General features: G+C 38.9%; 1 protein-coding gene across 2 annotated transcripts; it reads right to left on the reverse strand.

The window, feature by feature from the left end:
- Positions 1 to 4,973: 4,973 nt before the first annotated feature.
- Positions 4,974 to 15,609, reverse strand: LOC104920765 (uncharacterized). 2 transcript variants are annotated; one of them, XM_010733129.3, is made up of 5 exons: positions 15,390 to 15,609; positions 12,443 to 13,440; positions 9,106 to 9,280; positions 7,139 to 7,305; positions 4,974 to 7,005 (listed from the first exon to the last, which is right to left on the reverse strand). In XM_010733129.3, the coding sequence occupies exons 1-5, from the start codon at positions 15,532 to 15,534 to the stop codon at positions 6,856 to 6,858; spliced, it is 1,635 nt and encodes a 544-aa protein (XP_010731431.2). In that variant the 5' UTR covers positions 15,535 to 15,609; the 3' UTR covers positions 4,974 to 6,855. The 2 variants fall into 2 exon arrangements, with proteins under 2 accessions (XP_010731431.2, XP_027136831.1); XM_027281030.1 differs by having other exon boundaries at positions 6,839 to 7,005; positions 7,125 to 7,305.
- Positions 15,610 to 20,614: the final 5,005 nt, after the last annotated feature.

Genomic DNA, 20,614 nt, shown 5'->3' on the forward strand with positions numbered 1-20,614 from the left:
GTGTAACACATTATTTAAACCACTATTTTAGATTTATTGCATGTGTGTCTGTGACATCTCCACTGTGATAAACCTATACCCTATAATAATATAGTATTTAATAACATGCTGGTAGTCATGAATGACATAAGAAGCAACTGTGAGTATATTGAAGTAGGCAGAGGCATCTCAGACCCATCAGTGTATGCATGACATTTTTTAAATAGTTAAACTGTAAACATTATCTGATGTTACTAAAACACTGAATAAACTAATAACATCCATATAAAAATGGACTCTGCTGCTCTATTGGTAACAAATTACAAATCACAGGTAAGACCAAGTATCTTTTCAGGCCCACACAAATATAAAATAAAGTCAGTAAAGATCACTGATTGTCTCTGTGTTTTTCAGCTTGCATTGAGAGAACAGTTGAAGAAGATTTTGTTTTGTTTCCGTTGAAAGGCTTCAGGAGCTTTAACTGGAGGAGTCTGAGGAAGCTACTGCCAAGCTTCTTCTCATACTGATGAGATGCTTGAAAAGACATTACAGTATCTCTCTAATACAGGTGAAATGGTGTAAAAAATACTTTACTTTTATGGAGAGGTCATCATGATTCATCAACATCTAGCCAGTTTGAATTGCCTGATATACAAACTCCATACATTTGGGGGAAGTTTAGGAAAACAATAAAGGAAAACTCTCATGTTCTTCACACAGATGTGTGATTTTGCGGTGTAGTGTTTTAAAATTTCCAACATGGGGTCACAGTGCATTACCATTGATGAAACTACAGCAGGATGACAGCAGAGGTCACGACTGCCTGGGCTCTCCTAAGGTATGCCACTCCTATTGATCTGGGTGCTGAGTGGAAGTAGAACACAGTCAATATACTGTATGTGGCCAAGAGGGCTGAGTCATAAGGCTGAATTAGTGTGGTTCACAACAGCACTAAGATAATATTCACAACGCTGCATTTTTTTTTTATTATCAATTTGTCCATATCAGCGTAAGAACTGAGCTCATACTGCACCCTATTCTTACATTACGTCGGTTGATTGATTGTGAAATGTAAGCTGGCTGTGTCACTTCGTTCACATAGTTTGTCTTTTTTTTTTTTTGCTAATGTTGACACAGCCAAATTATCGATCAGTGTGTCAGACAGCCAATCAATCTCTTAATTTTTCTCAGTGTGTAGCTTTGTCACACATTCAAGTAAAAGCTCACATCTAAAACATCTGTTACAAAACAGGTTCACATGAGTCCTGAGTTTTTCCTTGCTATTGTCACCAAGTGACTTTAGTAAATTAGTTTAACACAATTCAGTTAAACAATTCATCCTGTCAGGAACGTGACATCTCACTGAAATCCATCCAAAAGTTTGTTTCAATTGTATATTTAAACTAAAGATGTCAACCAATGGCAGCACTAGATAAAAATATTTTTTTCAAATTACAAAAAGTCATATTAAGAATCATTGTGTGTCGGGGCGGTCGGTAGCATAGTGGGTTAAGCGGCCGCCCCATGTGTGGAGGCTATAGTCCTCGCTGCAGCTGGCCCCGGTTCGAATCCCGCATCGGACGGCCATTTACTGCGTGTCACTCTCTCTGCTTCCTGTTTCCTGTCTGTCTTCAGCTGTCCTATCATAAAAGGCCAAAAAAATAATCTTAAAAAAAAAGGATTTAAGAATCATTGTGTGGGAATCAGGAGTGTTGGTACCAAATTTCGTGGTAATCCATAGCCACAGTTGTTGAGTCTTTTCAGCCTGGATCAAACTCCAACTGACCAAGAAACCTCCTGACGTCCCCTTGCTTCATGAACTAGTTTTGCTCATTATGTTACCATTGGACCTCCATGAAAGTCTGAACAAACTCAGTGATACTGAAATCCAACTGATGAGGCAGTGTGTGGGAAGTTTTTTTTTTTTTTTCTGTGTTCTTAAAGAAGAATTAGAAAGTTTTTAATCTTTTTGTCATGACAGCATTGTGAATCAGTTGACTTGAGCACGCCTCAGGATCCAATTTAGTGGAGGACATGTCCCGTCTATACCCAGAACAGAAAGGCCCCGCTGTCTCCTCAGATGAACACAGGTGCACAGTGACGGGCAGTAAATGTCAGACTGTTGGCACTAGTAAAGGCAACCGAGGCAGCACAAGTATGAAGGAATGAGTCACAGATGCATCCTGCAGTGCAGTGCAGAAGATGTTAGAAGGCTGGAGGTCATTAGTTTCTAAATTATCAGCCCAATCTAATAGTTAATAATGATAGTTTCTATGCTAATGTGCCACAGTTTAGTTTATAACTACACATTTTTACACACACCATCTGTGATGCCCATACACACAAATGAATAAAACTTTGTGACTGACTTGTATCCAGAGAGCAGTCAGAGAGGTGAGCACACAGGTTGACAAGCTGGCACGTGGTGGATCAATAGTGCCAAAACACAGTCGACAGTCAGACTAATGGAGGGTTGTTCAGGGACTGTGAGTCAGGGACTGCTGCTTACTGAAGTGAACAGACTTGTTTTTTTTTTCTTTGTATGGGAGAGAACACAGTGTCCAGTCTGCAGTCAGTGTACAGGTAGTTTTATTTTACGTAACGGATTTATCACAGGAGAGAACATGAAACAATCTGTTGTGGTTCACAGTGCAGCATTACAAAACACTCATTCAGTGTTGTTAAACAACAGTGCAGCATTACAAAACACTCATTCAGTGTTGTTAAACAAGGTATAATGTGAGCAGCACAAAGAACGTTTAATTTGTAAATGATAAACAAATTTATGGTTAATTAATAATGTACTAATACTTATTATATATATTATATTAATAAATATAATATATTATAAGATAAAATATTATGAGCAACTCATGTGTTCTTATGTTGTGGAAAAACAGGTTGGTTATAAATATAAGACGAATATAGAAAGAATATTAAAATATTCTAATCGGTCTTGTCTAACAGTAAAATCACAGTTTCTGTAAAAAAGAGTCTAGCCTGACTTTAAAAAGAATGTAGATAACAGCTTCAGTTTCCTGTCTGATGGCAAAGTAAAGCTGTGGAAATATTCTAAATATAGCATACACTGAAACTGATATTGATATTGTTCACAGCAATACATTGTTAAGCTTCTGTGCCGGTCCCCATGAGGGAGAGATGCCAATCAAAACATGATCTGCAACACCTGAGAAATGATCTGATCAGCAAACTGAGCTGTTTTTAAGTTTTCTAAAAATTAAGAATATTTTTACTCATATTTTTGTGGATATTTAATGAGATGCTTAACTTTGATGTCATGCTTTAAAATCACGTTTCCTGAGACTTTAATCATTGGTTGGTTTTCAACTTATAAATCATTTATAAAGGCTGATTTATTAGACAGCAGCACCAGAAATCCCTCTGTATCCTGCCCCTATAGTGTGGAAAAAAGTAAATACACACAATTACAGATGCAGTGCAATTATGCAGGTTTTATGTGGGTTGTTTTGATGTATCTATCTGTAATAGTGGCAGAGTCACTGCAGGCCTACACAGACAGAAGATTACACTGCGGATAGATCAACAAAATCTCATTTACTTAGCCTCCCCCAGGAGCGTGGGGCAGATCAGAGGAATGAACAAAAAAGAGAACCATGTCTGTATCAAATGCTTTATAGCCTCATGCCAAGGATTTTATTTCACATTGTTTACACTTACCAGGCTGTGAAATGTTTTGTGCTTTCATGTTTAAAGGATTTTATTCCTAAGCAACACAGAAGCACAAGCAGAGGAAATACTTGCCCAAATTCACTTTAATTCAGCCAGTATTGTAAATTTTCAGATAATCCTCTATATCAGTTACACTTTAGATTGACTTATTTTACTTCTTGTAGTTAGTGCGCTTATGTTTTAGGTGGAAGACAACCACAGTTGGGTGTAGGGAGTGATGTATTACAGGGTATAAATAGGGATATGTTTATTTTATAGTCAGCTTTGGGTATACCCACTTATAAATCCCCTCTGATGCGAATTATTTAGTAGTGTTCAGTTCAGTAGTGTTCTGTGAGTGAGGATGGCGAAGGCATGACATAGTTGTCCAATTTTCATGAGTGAAAGGAGTAATGAATAGTTTCAAAGTGCATAGTTATGTAGTTGTCTCACTGGGTCTGTATTTATTGCAAAATCTTCTGTGGCTAATGATTTCATAATAATCATTACTCCCTGAAGTCAAGCAGCAGACAGGCCACTAAATAAGAAAAATTTGTATACGCACTACACCAAGCACCTCTTGTATTGTGCTAACTTGAAAATAAATACCTTGAAAACATTAGTTAAATGAAATTATTCCCTCAAGCACATCTGGAGCTTTTCTGGACCTCATCCTGTGTCCGTGGACAGATGTGATGCAAATTACAGAGTGAAGAAAGGAGCCATCAATTTGTATTGAGAGGGAAGAGGGGAAAAAAAGCAGAATAGGAAGCCTGACTTGGTATGATGAGTGTAATTAAGTGTGAGAATGTGTTTTCCATCCAACTGGGCTCATGATACACATTTACACATTTTATACATTGTGATGGTTTTCTGACTCACAGGGAACAGAGATGTGGCTTTTTATGTGGGTGTGTGCATTAATGTGTGACCTTTTAATGTATGTTTTATATACTGTGTATGTGGCAGTACTCACATTTGTTTGGTTATCTGATATGACATAGGATCACCCAGGGAGCTAAATTACATCACTACTGGATTGCACATCCTGTGGATATTTATAACTATCTGGAGGGATGTCACCCACTGTGAATAGGAAACATTGACTGAAAGATTCAGTCATGGAGTTTGTTTGCCAAATCTTTATCAGGACCAGATGATTCTCAGGAATATGAAATATGAATGAATTTTGCATAAAAACTGAATTTTTATTCCAGTAATCAAAGCAAGCCTAATGATTCTGTGAGTGCATTGAGTTTTAATTAAAAAAAAAAATACTTCCAATTAAGTGTTATTGACTTTTATTTCACTGAGTGCAAGTCTCCCAGCTGTGAAGCAGAAACTCTCCCCATATTGCCATAAAATCACTAAGAAGGCTACATAACATCATCAGTCTGCTGTTCAACTTCTGAAGGTGATTCTTAGGTCATCATCTAAACTTAATAAAATCCACATCTGTTTGGCAAATTTCCTTTATATACTATATCAATTTATTCAATAGATTCTTTGAAATAGTTCCCCTTTCAACGCAAAGACATTCATATACAGTTCAGACAATACATGCCATCAGCAGGCATCAACATGGTCAGTATACAATAAATACAAACACAACACAATAACTCCACTCTAAAAACCTTACATTAGTGCTAAAACTTATTATATTCCATCATTATTATGACATTGTTCATTATTATGCCATTATACATGTGAAGTCTGACAAATGTTAAGAATTGTTCACACCGTCGTCACTTTGTTAGAGGAAAAAGTGTCACATTTTTCAAATATTGAAATAAAAGTGCCAAGAAATGTTGACATCTTTAGGCTGGGCAATGTGGTGTGGACTTTTAATCTTTCATTTCAAATGATGATATCAACAGACCAGACAAATGTCTACTTAATTCCTGACATAAAAGTGTAATTTTAATGTTTGCCTCATGCCTAAAAAGATGACAACAGGTATTCGTATTCTCCACTTGAGGAATTCCTACTTTTTTCCAATACCAATGCAAAAATAAATTTGGCATTAATCGATTGGCTAGTGGATGATTTAATTCATTAGATTGTCTTATATTTACTGAGTGCAGTGTGCCACTGACTGCAGAGAAAACTGTCAGGCCATGCTAAGAACGTCAAAAGTCATCATGCAATCGATTGTAATGCTGTTCTCCACTGAGGCCTCTCTTGTATTGAGAGGACTCGTGAATCACTGCTGCAGATTCATAAAATCCAATAGCAACGGAGCCACAATGTATAGTGTAGTGGTTCAGTGTATAGTGGTAGTGCATGATAGTCAGTCACTAATGTTAATTGGTACTGCTGTTGCTTGGTGACAGTCATTTGACTAGTAAAGACATCATGTTGCACAGCAGGCAAAATGCAAGGTAGTTCTTCATTCTCATATTCATGTGATTTGTATTATGGTTAAATCAAATTCTAACTATCTTATACCTTTTATTATGCCTTTACTGCACATTAGCAGGCCAAATTCAGATGGCTGAATATAATTCAGTAAAGCTGTATTCAAATCTAAGTTGTGGTATCTGTAATTCGTCAAGCCTTCACATGTTTATGAAGCTCTGAGTGGATGAAAAGAGAGTACAACAAACAAATCCTCCTGGGAACTGAACAAAAGAAAAAAAAAAAACAATAATTCAGCAGGCATGCCACACACAGTGAGGCCACTGTAATGGCCTCCTACATACAGTGTTAGTAAAGAGAGGCATTTATAGCATGTGGACAAATACTGGAACAGTATAACACACCACAGCAAACCACGAGCAGAATATCAACACATATGCTCAGTAATTGTTTGAATATCAATCAAAGTTCTTGTCAACGCTAACATTTGTAGCCTCTGGGCACAATACAAACAGTACCACAACATCAGCACAATTTGCATACATACAACCAGAATGACACAGTTATACAGATTACAGTTTGGAGAAGTCACAGTGGAAATAATCACAATGTCGGGACGCAGAACACTGTTGATATGGAGAAAGCAGCGGCACATCCCTCATCCATACAGTGAGCAGCTCCTCTAAACCACTGTACATACTCATGGACCATCTTTATATTTGATATTTTTCTCTCTAGTTTAATCAACAACAAACCTAAAAATAAATACCTTAAGAGTAGAAGATTAGAGTGCACCATAATCTTTTTGCTTCACTCACTCTATCAATCCTACAGCAGGTCTGATTGGATGGTGTGCCAACGAGCTGTCTCTGTTTGACCCCGGCTGCACATTTCCTTCCAGTGTCCCTGTCCCGCCTCTGAAGCATCGCTGCCGATCAACACACGACCCAGAATACTGCTTTTTGTATAGAGACGACCCTGTAGACACATAGAGAAGACTGAATTAAAAAAAAAAAATTCAGATATAGAAGATATTCAGTTACCAATATCTAACCACATGTCACTGTGAAATGTACACAAGGCACTTATTAACTCACATAGAAGTTCCTACCTGCATGACAATAAACTCAAGGACCAATGGTAGCTGAGTGATGTCACCAGACGGCAGGTCAAACAGGAAGGGAGCGTTCCAGACGGGGTTTGGACCGCTGGTCCCTTTGGTCTCCTTGGTACCAATGATTTTTCCATCTAAACGCAGGTTGATGACAACATAGTGGTCTGTGGGGGGAAAAAGACATTCTCTGTCATGACTTTGTTTATTTATGTCAGATATTTTTGTCATATTAATATATAACTGTACGCTGACTGCAGTCTTGTGTGTTGTGTGTTGCTTAATCTTCACATTTATCTGCATCCTCATAATCCTCTCTGAACACCTCTCCACTGTCATTGATCCAACTCTGCATCATCTCTTGCAAAAAATGATCTCCCTTGTAAATCAATTCTGGCATGCTAATTGGATTTACTAAAATGAATAAGCAACATGTCACTTTCAGACAAGAGCCACCTGCAAAGATCTAATAGATTTCAGGAACTATTTGATCTCGAACTGACAGAGAAAATCTAGTCGACCATGTAGTTTAGGTGCCAAAACATTAAATTTGTTTTCCTCATACAGAATCTCCAGCATCTTCCTCTCCTCACCAGCATCATCAAAGCAGAGCTTTAAATCAGATGCAGTGAGATATGATACAGACAGGAGGGGAAATGACATCGGGTTGATCGGTTCCTAATCTTATTATACTACAAGCCAATCAGGGATCCGGTCTGTCTGACTGCGGCTGAATAGAGGAGAATACAGACAGAGACTGCAAACCTTATGAGATGTTTACATGTTAGCCAGTGTGCTCAGGTGTGCTTTAACCTACAATGTGTAATCACAACATTACAGTTCAGAATAATATCCATCTATTTGTTAAAGTTCATAGATGTTGTCAAAGAGAAGAACGTTGTTTAGGAAGTTTTAGTGTGGCACATGAGTTGAATGTGTCTAAAGCCCAGGCTGATGCTGTGACACATCAGTTTTAGCAACATGTTTCTGTTCATACAGCTGGAAATTTTTCCTCCTTGTAACTCCCTCCTGGGTTGCTCAGGTGGTCTTTCAGCTGAAGCTGGAAAGTACCACCCAGAGCTCTGCATTTATTATGAGGCTTATTTTGGTCATGATTTATGTAAATTTAGGGTGGGAGTTGAGAGGCAGGACTTTGGGGTTTTAAAGCATGGTAAAGGTTGTATGTAAAACTGAGGAACTAGAAAGAAATCTAATAAATAATAATACAGAGATCCAATTTTAAATCTGACTATGGATCATTACTTGTCTGTATGACTTGTTGAGAGAATTATCACTTGACTCTGTAGTTCCTCTAAACTCTTCAGTGATTTATCATCTTTCACCTCATTGTTTTGATTTTTTGGCATCCTGACAGACAAAGTTAGCGACTAGCCAGAGAACACAGTAACACACACAATACAGTAGTGTAGCATTTAGCAGCAGCAGAGCCAGATATTACCCATAGGAGTTGGCTGGGAGCAAAACATGAAGAGTGAATATTGGATTTACATTCATCGTTCAAGTGTCCAGATTTATTACTGGATGAATGAATACTACTGCTGGATGTTTAAATAGACAGCAGCTTCAACTTAAAAGTCGATAATATGTCAGTATTGTGTTTTATTTTGTTTATGTTGCCTCCAAGTGTCCAAAAAAATCATTTATTCAGGTTTTATGAAGGAAAACCAGGATGAAGAATTGTATTTATTACATATATTACAATTTTATTTAACCAAACCAAAGCAGCTGTTGTTGTGTCTTAAAGAGAGTGTCCTGCTTAAAACCTATTTTTAGGTTTGTTATCTTTCCCTAATCTTATTCACTAGTTGTAGTTCCCAAACCATAGATGTGGCACATGGGTTTCTTTGGCACCACCCAACAACCTGTTTTGCCTTTTAATTATGGTGGGCATGTAAACCTTCTGTACGGTGCACCAGATCAGCACCAACAGGATTCTTGGTCTTTACCTGGAGCTCCAGGGATCCGTGTGAGCTTGGCCAGATTCTCAGCCTTTCGGACCATCACCTTGATGCGCTGGGCCAGCGTTTGGTACTGCAGCAGGATGAACAGCTGGCCTAAAGCCCGTGGCACACACACCGAGCTCTTCCTCCTGTGACCAAATGTTTCCTGAGAGCTCACACTCTGCAGGTGGGAAGGGGAGGACAGGGGGGAGTTAAAGTGAGTTAGAAATTTGGCAAAGGGGAGGGGGGTTTCTTTCACTCAGCAGATGTTCCCTTCATCTTTTGGGAGGCGGGGAATGAAATGAAACCGGCGAGAGAAAACCCATGCTCGTGAATATATTTCTATAGCTCAGTTAGTGAGCAAGTCGACCAAGGCATTGATACTGTCAGAAGAAATGTTTCAGTTCCGCTTCAGAGGGTTTCCCTGTGATTCGCTGCCTGTCAAAATAAAGTGACAGTGAGTTTTTATTCATGAGGCATCTTGGATTGACCTGCCTGAGGAGCTCAGCTGGGCTAAATCTGAATCCCATTTTCAATCATTTCCAGCTAATCGGTGATATTGGTTATAATTATATGTAGCTATAAGTGTTAAGCCAATTTGACCATTTATCCTATACTAATACATTCATGCACTAAGTCACTTTGGATAAAAGTTATATCTAATGTATAAGTATGATGGTAATTTCCATCTGATTTCACGTCAGATCTCATTAGCTCGCATTGTTTTGGGTCCGGTGAGTCACAGTCTGCTGTCAACTGGCTGAGATGTAGCCCGCCAGCAGCTCTCAGAGGCCGGGCAGCAGAGTGTGAATGTGATTTCATCCAACAAGTGACTTTCGGTTCACTGCCTCTGTCTGTCACTAGCACTTTCTCACTCACACTTACACTGCCTTTTAAGAAAGAGACAGATATTCTGCAAACACACATGTTGAACAAAGCTCAAAGTTATACAGTAGCAAGAGATCTGTTGTTCAGGGTAGTAAAGTTTTTCAACCCTTCACCAAACTTAATTATCGTCATTAATTATTTAAAAAAAATAGAAAGATATATGCTGATTTGTTTCTCATAACACCACCCTTCACTGAGCAGTAAAATCTGTTGTATCCCTCTTTGCCTATAATGAAGAGATGATATGAAGGTTGCTCCAAAAAGTTGGCTGCATCACTATATCATCTGCATATTCACTACTTTATGTTAACAACCTAACCTAACCTAAAAAAAAGTTTAACTTTAGCGATACGTTGGATATCAACATTTTTGTGCCAGATGTTCATCAACAATATTTCAATAATAATGAATATCATAATCTGTTTGCCTTATAGTTAGCAAATATATTGTATAAAAACAAGAATTTTCTAGGAAACTGGCAAAAACTAATGACTGGTGAAGAAAATTAAATATCCAACAAGCTAAAGACCCAGATATTATTCTCAGGAGGTGCTGAAGACAAAATCTGGATTTCTAACTCTTGGATATGTTAGTAGGTATTTCTTTGCAGGTTAGGTATTAATAATCCAATAGTCTATCAGAGTTGAGTTTGTTGTGCAAAATTTCTACATCCTGGTATTCTAGTAATGTTGAGTAATTTCTCCAACTCGGCAGCCTGTGACTGTGTGGCTGTCTTGCCGGTCGAGCACACGAAAGACATGCTGTTTTTTTTGTTTGTTTTTTTACAAACCATAAGCACCTACTTTCAGCTCAGAAGCTCAAATCAATTTCGACACAGAACAAAATTGTTTGGAGCTGAAGTAAAAGAGAGAACGAGAGCCTAAAAGGTGAACATCTAGCAAGCCAAAGAGACCCAGAACATTATCTCAATTATAGCTCTCCAAAACAACACGAGGGGATCACCATGATGCTCTGTTTTAACAGCTTGATGTAGCAACAGATCATGACATGTTTGTGTTGGACAAAGTATAACTTACTCCCAATTCTGTCATCAGTTTATCGTTTAAAGATTCATCATTCCTATATTCATCCCTAATGTTATTCATATTCTCATTGGCTGACGAGAGAAAGCACTTGCTGAGAATGATGTATGACTGTGACTGCCAGAAAATGGAGAACTTGCTGATCATTGTAACAATCAATAGCAGCACTTTGTCATGATCATCCTCCCCCTGAGCAAAATTGTGCAGCCCTAGAATTTCTGCCACGTCATGCCCTCTATTACCATGAAATATCAAATGAAGTAAAGTAATGCAGATGAATAATCATCAGTTTGCCAGCTGGTCCCATTACACTGATTACAAATCCTGGTGTTTTACTATAAATGCAGGAAGTGCCTACATTAAAAGATGGAGTCACTGCAGCCTCCGTATACACACCCACTCTTTAAAGAATTATCCGGATTGCTGAGCATCCCCCGGCTCTTTCAAAGCAACCTCCTCCACGCCCGGCAGCTGAGAAAGAGGATGCCAATAGTGGGTGTATGTGTGTGGGGCAGGATGAGCCATACATGGACATGAGAGGAGGGACAGAGATAACTACATCTCACTTTGATTTTCACGTCACTGTAAAATAGGAGAAATTATTCTGGCCAGAGTCAGAGTGACGGACTGAGTGAGGTCCACTGAAACATCAGGACCCCCTCCCTTCAAAAGCCTGTTATTATGTCCTCTGGCAGTGTTTCAACAGAGCCGCAGAGGGCACGGCGTGGGCGCACTGCCAATTTGCTGCACTCTGCTTGTTTGCTCTGCAGTCTCTAACAACAATGTCACCATGACTAACAACAGTGGAAAACTGGCTAATGGGTGAACTGATTAGACGCTACATTCCTTCATGGATAGAATATGATATGTGCTATTTATACTGTACGCCTGCGTGCGTAGTTTCCATATCTGTTAAATCAACTGAAAATGCCGACTTTGTAAAAAAGAAAAAAAAAATTATGTTGCACCTACAGTGGCCAAAAAACAAATAATTCCCACCACTCAGAAACACTCAATCATGCACAATCCATCCTGCTCTCATCTGCATTTAAGATCAAAACATTACCACCTGAAAATCTCAAAGATGTACTCCTGCAGATTTTGTTACCTGTAGATAGATTTGGCCAGGATAGCAGTTTCCTCATGTTTCTAGTCTTTGTGCCAAGCTAAGCTAACCAGCTGGCAGTAGCTTTGTATTTACCAACAAGGGAGCGGTGTTGATTTCCTTTATCTAGACATAGTTATCAGAGCTTGTTTGGGCTCGGGTCCAGTTGCTGATAGCCGGGTCCTACTTGTTTTGACTTCGGTTCTCCGATGCACTTGTGTGGTTTCTTACTCTGTACACTCTGCTCTGAGAGGCTGAATTGTAACGCATGCAATGAAATGAATTAAATCATCCAATCACCAAATACCTTTTTCAGCTTGGTTTTAGTTGGGCTAAGCTGTCTGGTGTAGGTGGTGGTGGTGTCAGGCTCCCAATCCACCTGCTCACAGGGCAGCTCCACCACCCCCAGCGCAGCCTCTCTTAGGCCTGAGAAGTCCCTGCTGTACACAGCAAGTCTCAAGGTACAGGTGCGCAGCTCTTCCACAGAGCCCACCTGCAGCACAAAGCTCTGGTTTTGGAGGTCTGGGCTGAGGCTGCGGCGCCGAGAGGATATCTGCTGAGGGGAGGGGCAGCAGGGAGGAAGGCTAGCCCGGACAAACACCCCACTGCGCCTTCGACTGGCCCCTGAGAGCCCCAGGATGTTGATCGCCAGGGTGCCGCATGCAGAGGAGAAGAGCAAAGAGAAGTGTAGGAGAGGAGCAGGCTTCGATGGGATGGACAGTAAGTTGGATCCATACTGTGACCTATACCCTTGCTGGGTGGGAGATCTAGCAGCACCGACAGTCAGTTGACTGCTCTCGTTGTAAAGAAAACTTTCCCCGCTCACTGTGCTGCGTCGACCCATTGCCCGACGGGACTTGGTCACCAAGCTCAGCTTAGTGAGGGAGGGAAGAGAGGCTCTGCCATGGTTTGTACGTTTATTGGGTGAGCAGGGAACAGCCGGCGTGCTGAGGCGTCGCATCGGAAAAGAAGTCCCAGGTGACTGCACCAGCTCAGCTGATCTGGTAGGACTGGAGTCAAAGGGCAAAGCACTGAGGTCATCCTCAGAGGGAGAAGAGCTGCTTTTGAAGGAAGGGAATTCCAGCACATCCCCATCTAACTCCTCATACTGCTGCTTGACAGGTTGAGTGCATGGAGATGGAGTCAATGTCACAGTCACCCTCTCAGCAGGATGAGGAGCCAAAAAAACTGCCTCTTTATCCTGCAATGAAACACTCTTCCGTCTGCGACAGCAAAGGATACAACCGAGAACCAGACAGTAGCAGAACACAGCCAGACCCACAGCCAGCAGGATCTGCAGGTGGACTAGACAGACAGAAAACAAAGCAGACATGGTTTAACACTGTGTCCATGATGAGAATGAGAAACTGAGATGGTAGTGTCACAAACTAACAAATCATATCAGTTTTGTGCTGTTTGAGTGACCTATCAGTCAAGAAAACTCCCAATGAAGCCAAGTTCATTACGAAAGATCTGAGGACATCTGACTCTAAACATTATCTTGTTGTGTCTGCACTCTGCTTCCATGATGAGATTAAAGAGGAAATGTCTTAGGGTCCTAATCATAATTCTATCAATGATATCGTCACAGTTACTGCTTTGAGCCAAAGCAGGAGCGGTGCACACACAATGCGTTGGTGTCAGTTTTCCTTTTAATTAAATTGTGTGTGTGTGTGCGTGTGTGCGTATTCATCATTTGAGCATTTTACTGATTACACATTCATAGACAGCATTATGATTTTAATCAGTTAAACTACAATGTTGTACATGCACAAAACAGAAACCGTTACAAGTTAGATAAAACATTTTCACACACACACTGACAACATTACTCTGCATATGTATTCTGTATTAATGTTCCACTACAAAAACTACTGTATATCATGATAATATACCAGAATATTCAAATCACAGGCTGTAACATTACATCACTTGAAACATATCTCATGCCTTTTTTTTTAAATCATTTTGTTTAGATTTCCCTGAAATTAAGTTTTGCATACTGTAATTAACACAAACACATGAAATATTGAACAGAATTTCAAAATAAAGCTCTATGGGAGCATGAAGGCAGAATGCAGGTGTTAAAGCTGAACCCTGACGTCCATTTAATGTCAGATAATGAGGCTGTATCGAGATGACTCATACATCAGACACCCTGGTGGATAGTGATGAAAACAAGTTTGGATAGCTGTGTGACCATTGTACACTGAACAACCAGCAAAGAGAATAAAAACCCTATGGTTCATTGCTATTAATGTCCATATATTTATCCATATACACAAATCTATTAAATTAATAATATATAATAATAAATTAGCATTAAATCTAGGAGGAGGTGTTGAGTTTAGGTGCACCACATCTTCTCTATAGAAGCAGATTTGGTAAATTAGATAAGGGACATTGAAAAACATAAATATCATCTAATTATCTGAGGGGTGTGTCCCAATAAGTACCATGCATCGATGCTCTTATCACAAGAGGCTTATCAGACAACACGCTGCACAAGGTGTGTACTTATAAAGATAAGATAACTATTAAAGTAAGTGAGCGTTAACTGTCAGTGCAGATCCATTTCAGCCCTGTCAAAGAGCAGACACCTCTTCGAGTGACCTCACATTAAACAAAGAAAGTACAGAAGGGCTGAATGCAGCAGTGTTGTTAGAAAATAAAGGCTGATGGAGTCGCTCTAAAATATGACTCAGACTGGCCGGCCAGTGGGTATGATTATAAACCAAATGAGGTAATGATGAAACCTGACCTGTGCCATTTCAGCATTCAGTGCAGAAATCTTTGAAGCAAGTGTTTTTCTGTGTATTTCTGCTAGTGTGGTGTGCATGGACTCCACTCAACAGTAAACAGTGCATTAGTAATATCCTCATAGAAACAGACAGACAGAAAGTGCTAACCTCTGGGCTAGACTAATCATAATCATAAGTGTCTTTGACAACAAACTGTTGGTCGTTATTTATACAGAATTATCTAAAACAAACAGACTAAAGGACCCAATGAGTAACAGCTCTCTATACTTCATGCCTGACTTGTCTAAAGCCTAAAGACCCCTCTCCTTCAGCAACCTCCAGCTCTTCTTCAGCATAATATACATATTTTATTTCTATCACTGAATCTGTGCCACATCCTGATATCTGCATTTTTTCAAATTAATAATGAAGCTACAAATGGAAACAAAATCGCCACATAGAGACTGCAGACTAAACATAGACAGTAAGATAAAAGTAATAAACACTTCCTACCTCCCAGAGTGTACTGCGACATGTTCCCATTCACTTTGATGTGTGTGTGTGTGCGTGTGTGTGTGGAGTCAGTGTGAGCGCTGTTTATGAGAGCGGTCCATCGCCAGTGCGCAGGGACCTGAAGCCTCCCAGCCAATAGCTTCATCGAGTGACTGAGCTTTTATTTCAATCGCACTGATTGTGCGTTGGAGGCAGAAACGAGTCCACTGCCTGCCTCCTTAAAAACAGCTCAGCTTATAAGGGCTGTGGTTCACTGTCATTACAATACCACAGCGTGTTTCTTAACGACCGAACAAAAACGAAACGAAATAAATCAAATTTCAAACTTTTTTTTCCTGTGGCACATCATTCCAGCAGCCATGTCAGAGACTCATGCCAGGACAATCAGTTAGATGTTGCAATATCATATCTTGAGATTAAGATTTTTTTGGCCAAATATTTTATTTAATCTTTTTTGTGTTAATCTTGTGAAATTTACTGAAAAGATAATTGAACGGTTATTATTTTTACTACAATTTAAATAAAGCGCCTTTTCTGTGTGCCATGGAGCCATTATGGTGCATTGGTACACTTGTACATGACAAACAACACATACTGTCTCTCCATTTACGTTTCCACTTTGCAATTATAGCTAGTTAGTCAATTTCAACCTTTTCTTCTTAAGGGACCTTTTTTCTATCACTGACTGAAATAACGACCCCTTTCAGTGCATAACAATAACAATTCAGAACAAACTGTGCAATTACTCCAAATAGTGAATACAATGAAGGCTGCTAAAAGGTTGCATAAAATTAGTGATTTGGATGAATTTTGAGTAGAATATTTCCTCTGAATTTGACATTAGAGATACATTTTTATGATATTTATACAGTTCTGTCTGCATTGTGTGTTGCATTTACTTTTTTTACTTTTCTTCACATAAATGAATAGAAATCTGAGATAGACCTACTATATATATATATATATATATATTGACGTTATTGACGTTAACACTCCTTAAAATCAAAAAAGGCTTTGTGGTATCATCTAAAGCTTTGGCGACCCCTAGTGGGAGTCAGGAGTGGAGCCATATTGTCAGTAGTTAGGAATAAAATACGTGTAGCTTTATAGATAATGTTGAACATTAAAAGGAAACATTTCAAGCGCACATTTCTGTGTCCATCAAAACACACATTCTCTTTATTCTGCATTACAACAGACCTATAGGTTTAAATTACTTAAATGTATCATATAGAGTTAACTGATAATAAAATGCACATATAAATCTGTTCTACTAACAGTTGATTCAAAAATGATTGCACTGTGTGTCTCTGTGCACCATTCACTTATTCAGTGAAAAAACAACTGCTCATCTTGGTTCAAAAATAGAGAATAGCTGGAAGTCATAATATGCAATTTGGGCAATGCAGTGTAAAAATAAATGTTACCGTAAGCTTATTAGGCTTGAAATTGGGTTTGACCTGAGAACTTAGGACGGAGGCTCCAAAGCAAATATTAACATTTCTTGGTTTTTAAAGAGTAAAACAAACATTGCCTCTCTTTCCAGCTCACTAACTTACAATCGCTACATAATCATCCCTTCAGTGCAAAGTGGAAAACACACAAATGAAGGCTGCGGCTAAATCTTGGCTTGATCAAGTCATTGATTATCTTTTCAATAAAATAGTCATTATGTAGTGAAGGTGTGTTCTTCTAGATTGTGGGTCACATACACATTGTTGTCTTGGATCTACCACCTACACATCCACCACAAGGCTGTATGAACACAAAGAGAGGGTGAGTCACTCCTCGCCATACAAAGACCTTGTATACATGTAAGAACATATGCTGGCTGTCTTCTCACCCCCAGTTTCTAATTTACAAAATGTGATTAAGCAGAACATCCCATTGGCACTGAAACAGCTTTTTGTTCAATCACAACTAATGATTTCTCACAGGAGGCTGCAAAAAGGGTTGTCCTAAAGTGAAGAAGAGCTCGTCAACAACTCACTGCTTCTCATGCTCATTCATGCCGCACTGCTTCATTCTGCATAAGCATTCAAAACAACAACCACGTGATCTTTATGATGTTGGAAGATGACGTCAGACCACTTCCACCATGTATGTTTTACAGCACTGAAGTATAATAAGAAATGTTGCATCACTGCACATAAACTGATCATCTAATAGTCCGCACTTGAGTTCACATACAGTGGTCTCAGCAAAACTGTACATTCACTTTAGATTCAAGTTTAGTTAAAGTAACAGTGCAGGATTTGTCCTGTGTGCAGAGCAGTGCTCTCACAGATGATCATAGATCATCGGTGGGATCTGTTCATTTTGGAGGTGCTGTAGGAATATGGGGTTCAGAGATCGCTGCTTTGAACAATTGGTTTCTACATTTGCATTCTCGCTACAGTCTGTAATTTTCCTTCAACCTATGCCATATGATAATGAAGGAGGTACAACCAGAGACCACAGTGAATATGTTTAGGAGCCCAGGCATCAACTTCAGACATAATGTTTAAGAAGTTCAGAAACTGAATCATGTTCCTTAATACCAGATACTTTTTCACATAGAAATTTACATTCAATTATTATTATTATTATTTTATCAACATAATGAGGAATTGTGTTTAATGAAGTTTGAAAATGACAATATGGCTGACAACATAGATAATTTGTTTTCCCTACAATAGACACTCAGACACAATGAAATATCCCCTTGTAGCAAATAAAAAATGATTTAACTTTGTTATGGTTATGTTTTAACACAGCTCTTGTTTAAGGCCAGGGAGAGATTTTATTGTTCTTTGATTTAAAGTGAAAAAGTTGAGAATGATGTAAAGCATGATGCAAAATATTTGTACTTATTAACTTTAACCAAAACCACAGTCTTATGCTAATCTTTACCAAAGTGCTTGTGTTGTCCTATCTCGACCACATGTATGGAAAACACATCACCAGTGAATTAAATTATCCATAAAATAAAATGAAATAAAATTGTACCTAGCAAAATCTAGTCTGTATGCCGATGTTGTGATCTTGTGATATATGCATGTGAAAGAGTGGATGAGGATGAGGACGACTTTATGAAGACTAACACAAATGTTTTCACAACCTGTAACTGAAAATTGTGGGAAACCCACAATTCTCAATGAAGTTAGTCATTATTGCCTGGGGAGTACACTCATATTTTGGTGGGGTGTTTTAATTGAAGTTAAATATGATTATGGGCCTGCAGGGTGGCGCTAAGACACCTAAAATACCATGCAGTCCCTCAAGCGATATATAACCACTAGAGGGCAGAAGGTGAATTTAAAAAAACAAACTCAACCCTTGAAGCCTGGTGTATGGCACATTGCATTAAGGAAAATATCTGTTTGTTTGTTTTTTCCTCTTTGCAAATATATTTTTAGGTTGTTATCTAATTTTTAATGTAATATATAATATGTTTTAGAGATAAATAGGAATGCCTGACCTTTCAGACTTAAAGTGTACACTTGATACTCCAGCACAGTCCAGCAAGTCCTGAGTTGATTGTTTTTTTTCCCCACTGGACCGAAACCCTTACAGGAACCCAGACAGAGTCAACAACAGGAAGAATATGTGCCTGTTTATGCTTGATAAACGGGGTATGCAAGGTCAGAATGCTTTTTCAGGGCTGTTGATTCCATTACAATACTATACGATACTCTAATTACTCACATCTGATTACATCTATTACTCACATAACCGTGCAATACTCCCTCCCAATACCTCTTCCTTTGCTTTCCTATTAGTTCTAGAGTTACTACGTCCTGCTTTTTAACAAGCCGTTGATGCCTATGGCAGAGCCTAAAGATAATGCCTCCTTTTGTTAGGTTTTACTGTCACAATGTGTGGATGTTTACATTGTCAAATATGTTTTTATTGTTTTTTAGAAGCTGTTAAGGATCTGAATGGTATCCAAAAATCCATATTAAAATGTGACAGTGAGGTAAACATCACACCTGCCAAACATCAGCATGTTATTAACACTGTCATTGTGACAATGTTAGCATTTTTTCTCAAAGCATTGCTGTCCCTAAGTATAGGCTCAGAGAGTTAGCTGCAAGGCAGCAGACTCTTAGTCATGTTTGTTGTTGTCATTAGGTTGTTTGTGTTCAGTTCAAGTTAGTTCTGTTTGAAGTTAATTAGCTGATAACTGGTTGACTGGTTTTGTAGGGTGCTTTTACCGCATACTTTAAAACCAATCAAAAACAAGTATTCCCCCAGGCCACATGTACTACATGTGGCCTGGGGGAAGTCGCTCTACATCATGCGTCACTAAAGTCACTAAAGGAAAACTGTGTCTACATTTTTTTTAGCTCTTAGTGTTATTTCCTCCATCAGCTTTTTTTTCCACGTGTAAACATTACCCAATCTTAGGATAAACTCAAATCTTTTCCACGAATTTGAGCCCCTCCCTTAGTCCCCAGTTCGGAAAACCAACCACAATGCATGTTAAGAACGTAACCAAGCAAAAGCACACTGCTTTCAAAAGCTCCATGACTCTCTGGTAGACGGGGGTCCTGGACTGATTCTGGTATGGAGGTGTTGAGCAGACAGTGGGCTGCTGCATGTTCTGAATGAGAACCGAAAGCTCTGCAGAAGGTGGTAAATAAAATGTGTGAAAACTTTTTCACCTCAGCTGTGACCTTGCTAAACTGCTTGCTAAACCACAGTGAATAAACCCACCCAGCACCACTAACTCACTAATACTTTCCGCCAGACATTTGCACTTTTGCCTCACTGACTTTTGGCTCCCACTCACTACCACAGTGGAGTTTAGTTTTTGTAATATTTATAATAACGTAAAAACTATATACAGTATATATTTATAACATTTTTAATTTCATAGGAAAATTTCATCCATCTGGTAGATATAGATAGGGATCTGGTAGACAATATCTAGCCAAAACATACACACATGCACTTCAACTACCGAGTGCAAGAAACAAGAAACTACTGGGGTTGCGTAAACATGCAGTGCCCTATCTAGAGCCAGAGTTTGGTTTGTGTGATCTTGATTATTATCTAAACATTGCATTGCAACATGGTGGACATGCCAGTAATATGATATGAATCATGAATCATATGATGAATAAAGAAATAGGAAGTGGCACTCATATTTGCAACAGTCTTTATCTATAATACACCGTTCATTAATTAATGCATTAAATCATCATGGTTCATGCATTAGTGAAACAAATGATTTGTACCCT

The sequence above is a fragment of the Larimichthys crocea genome, chromosome VIII (genome assembly GCF_000972845.2).
Source record: "Larimichthys crocea isolate SSNF chromosome VIII, L_crocea_2.0, whole genome shotgun sequence".
NCBI classification, from domain to species: Eukaryota; Metazoa; Chordata; class Actinopteri; family Sciaenidae; genus Larimichthys; species Larimichthys crocea.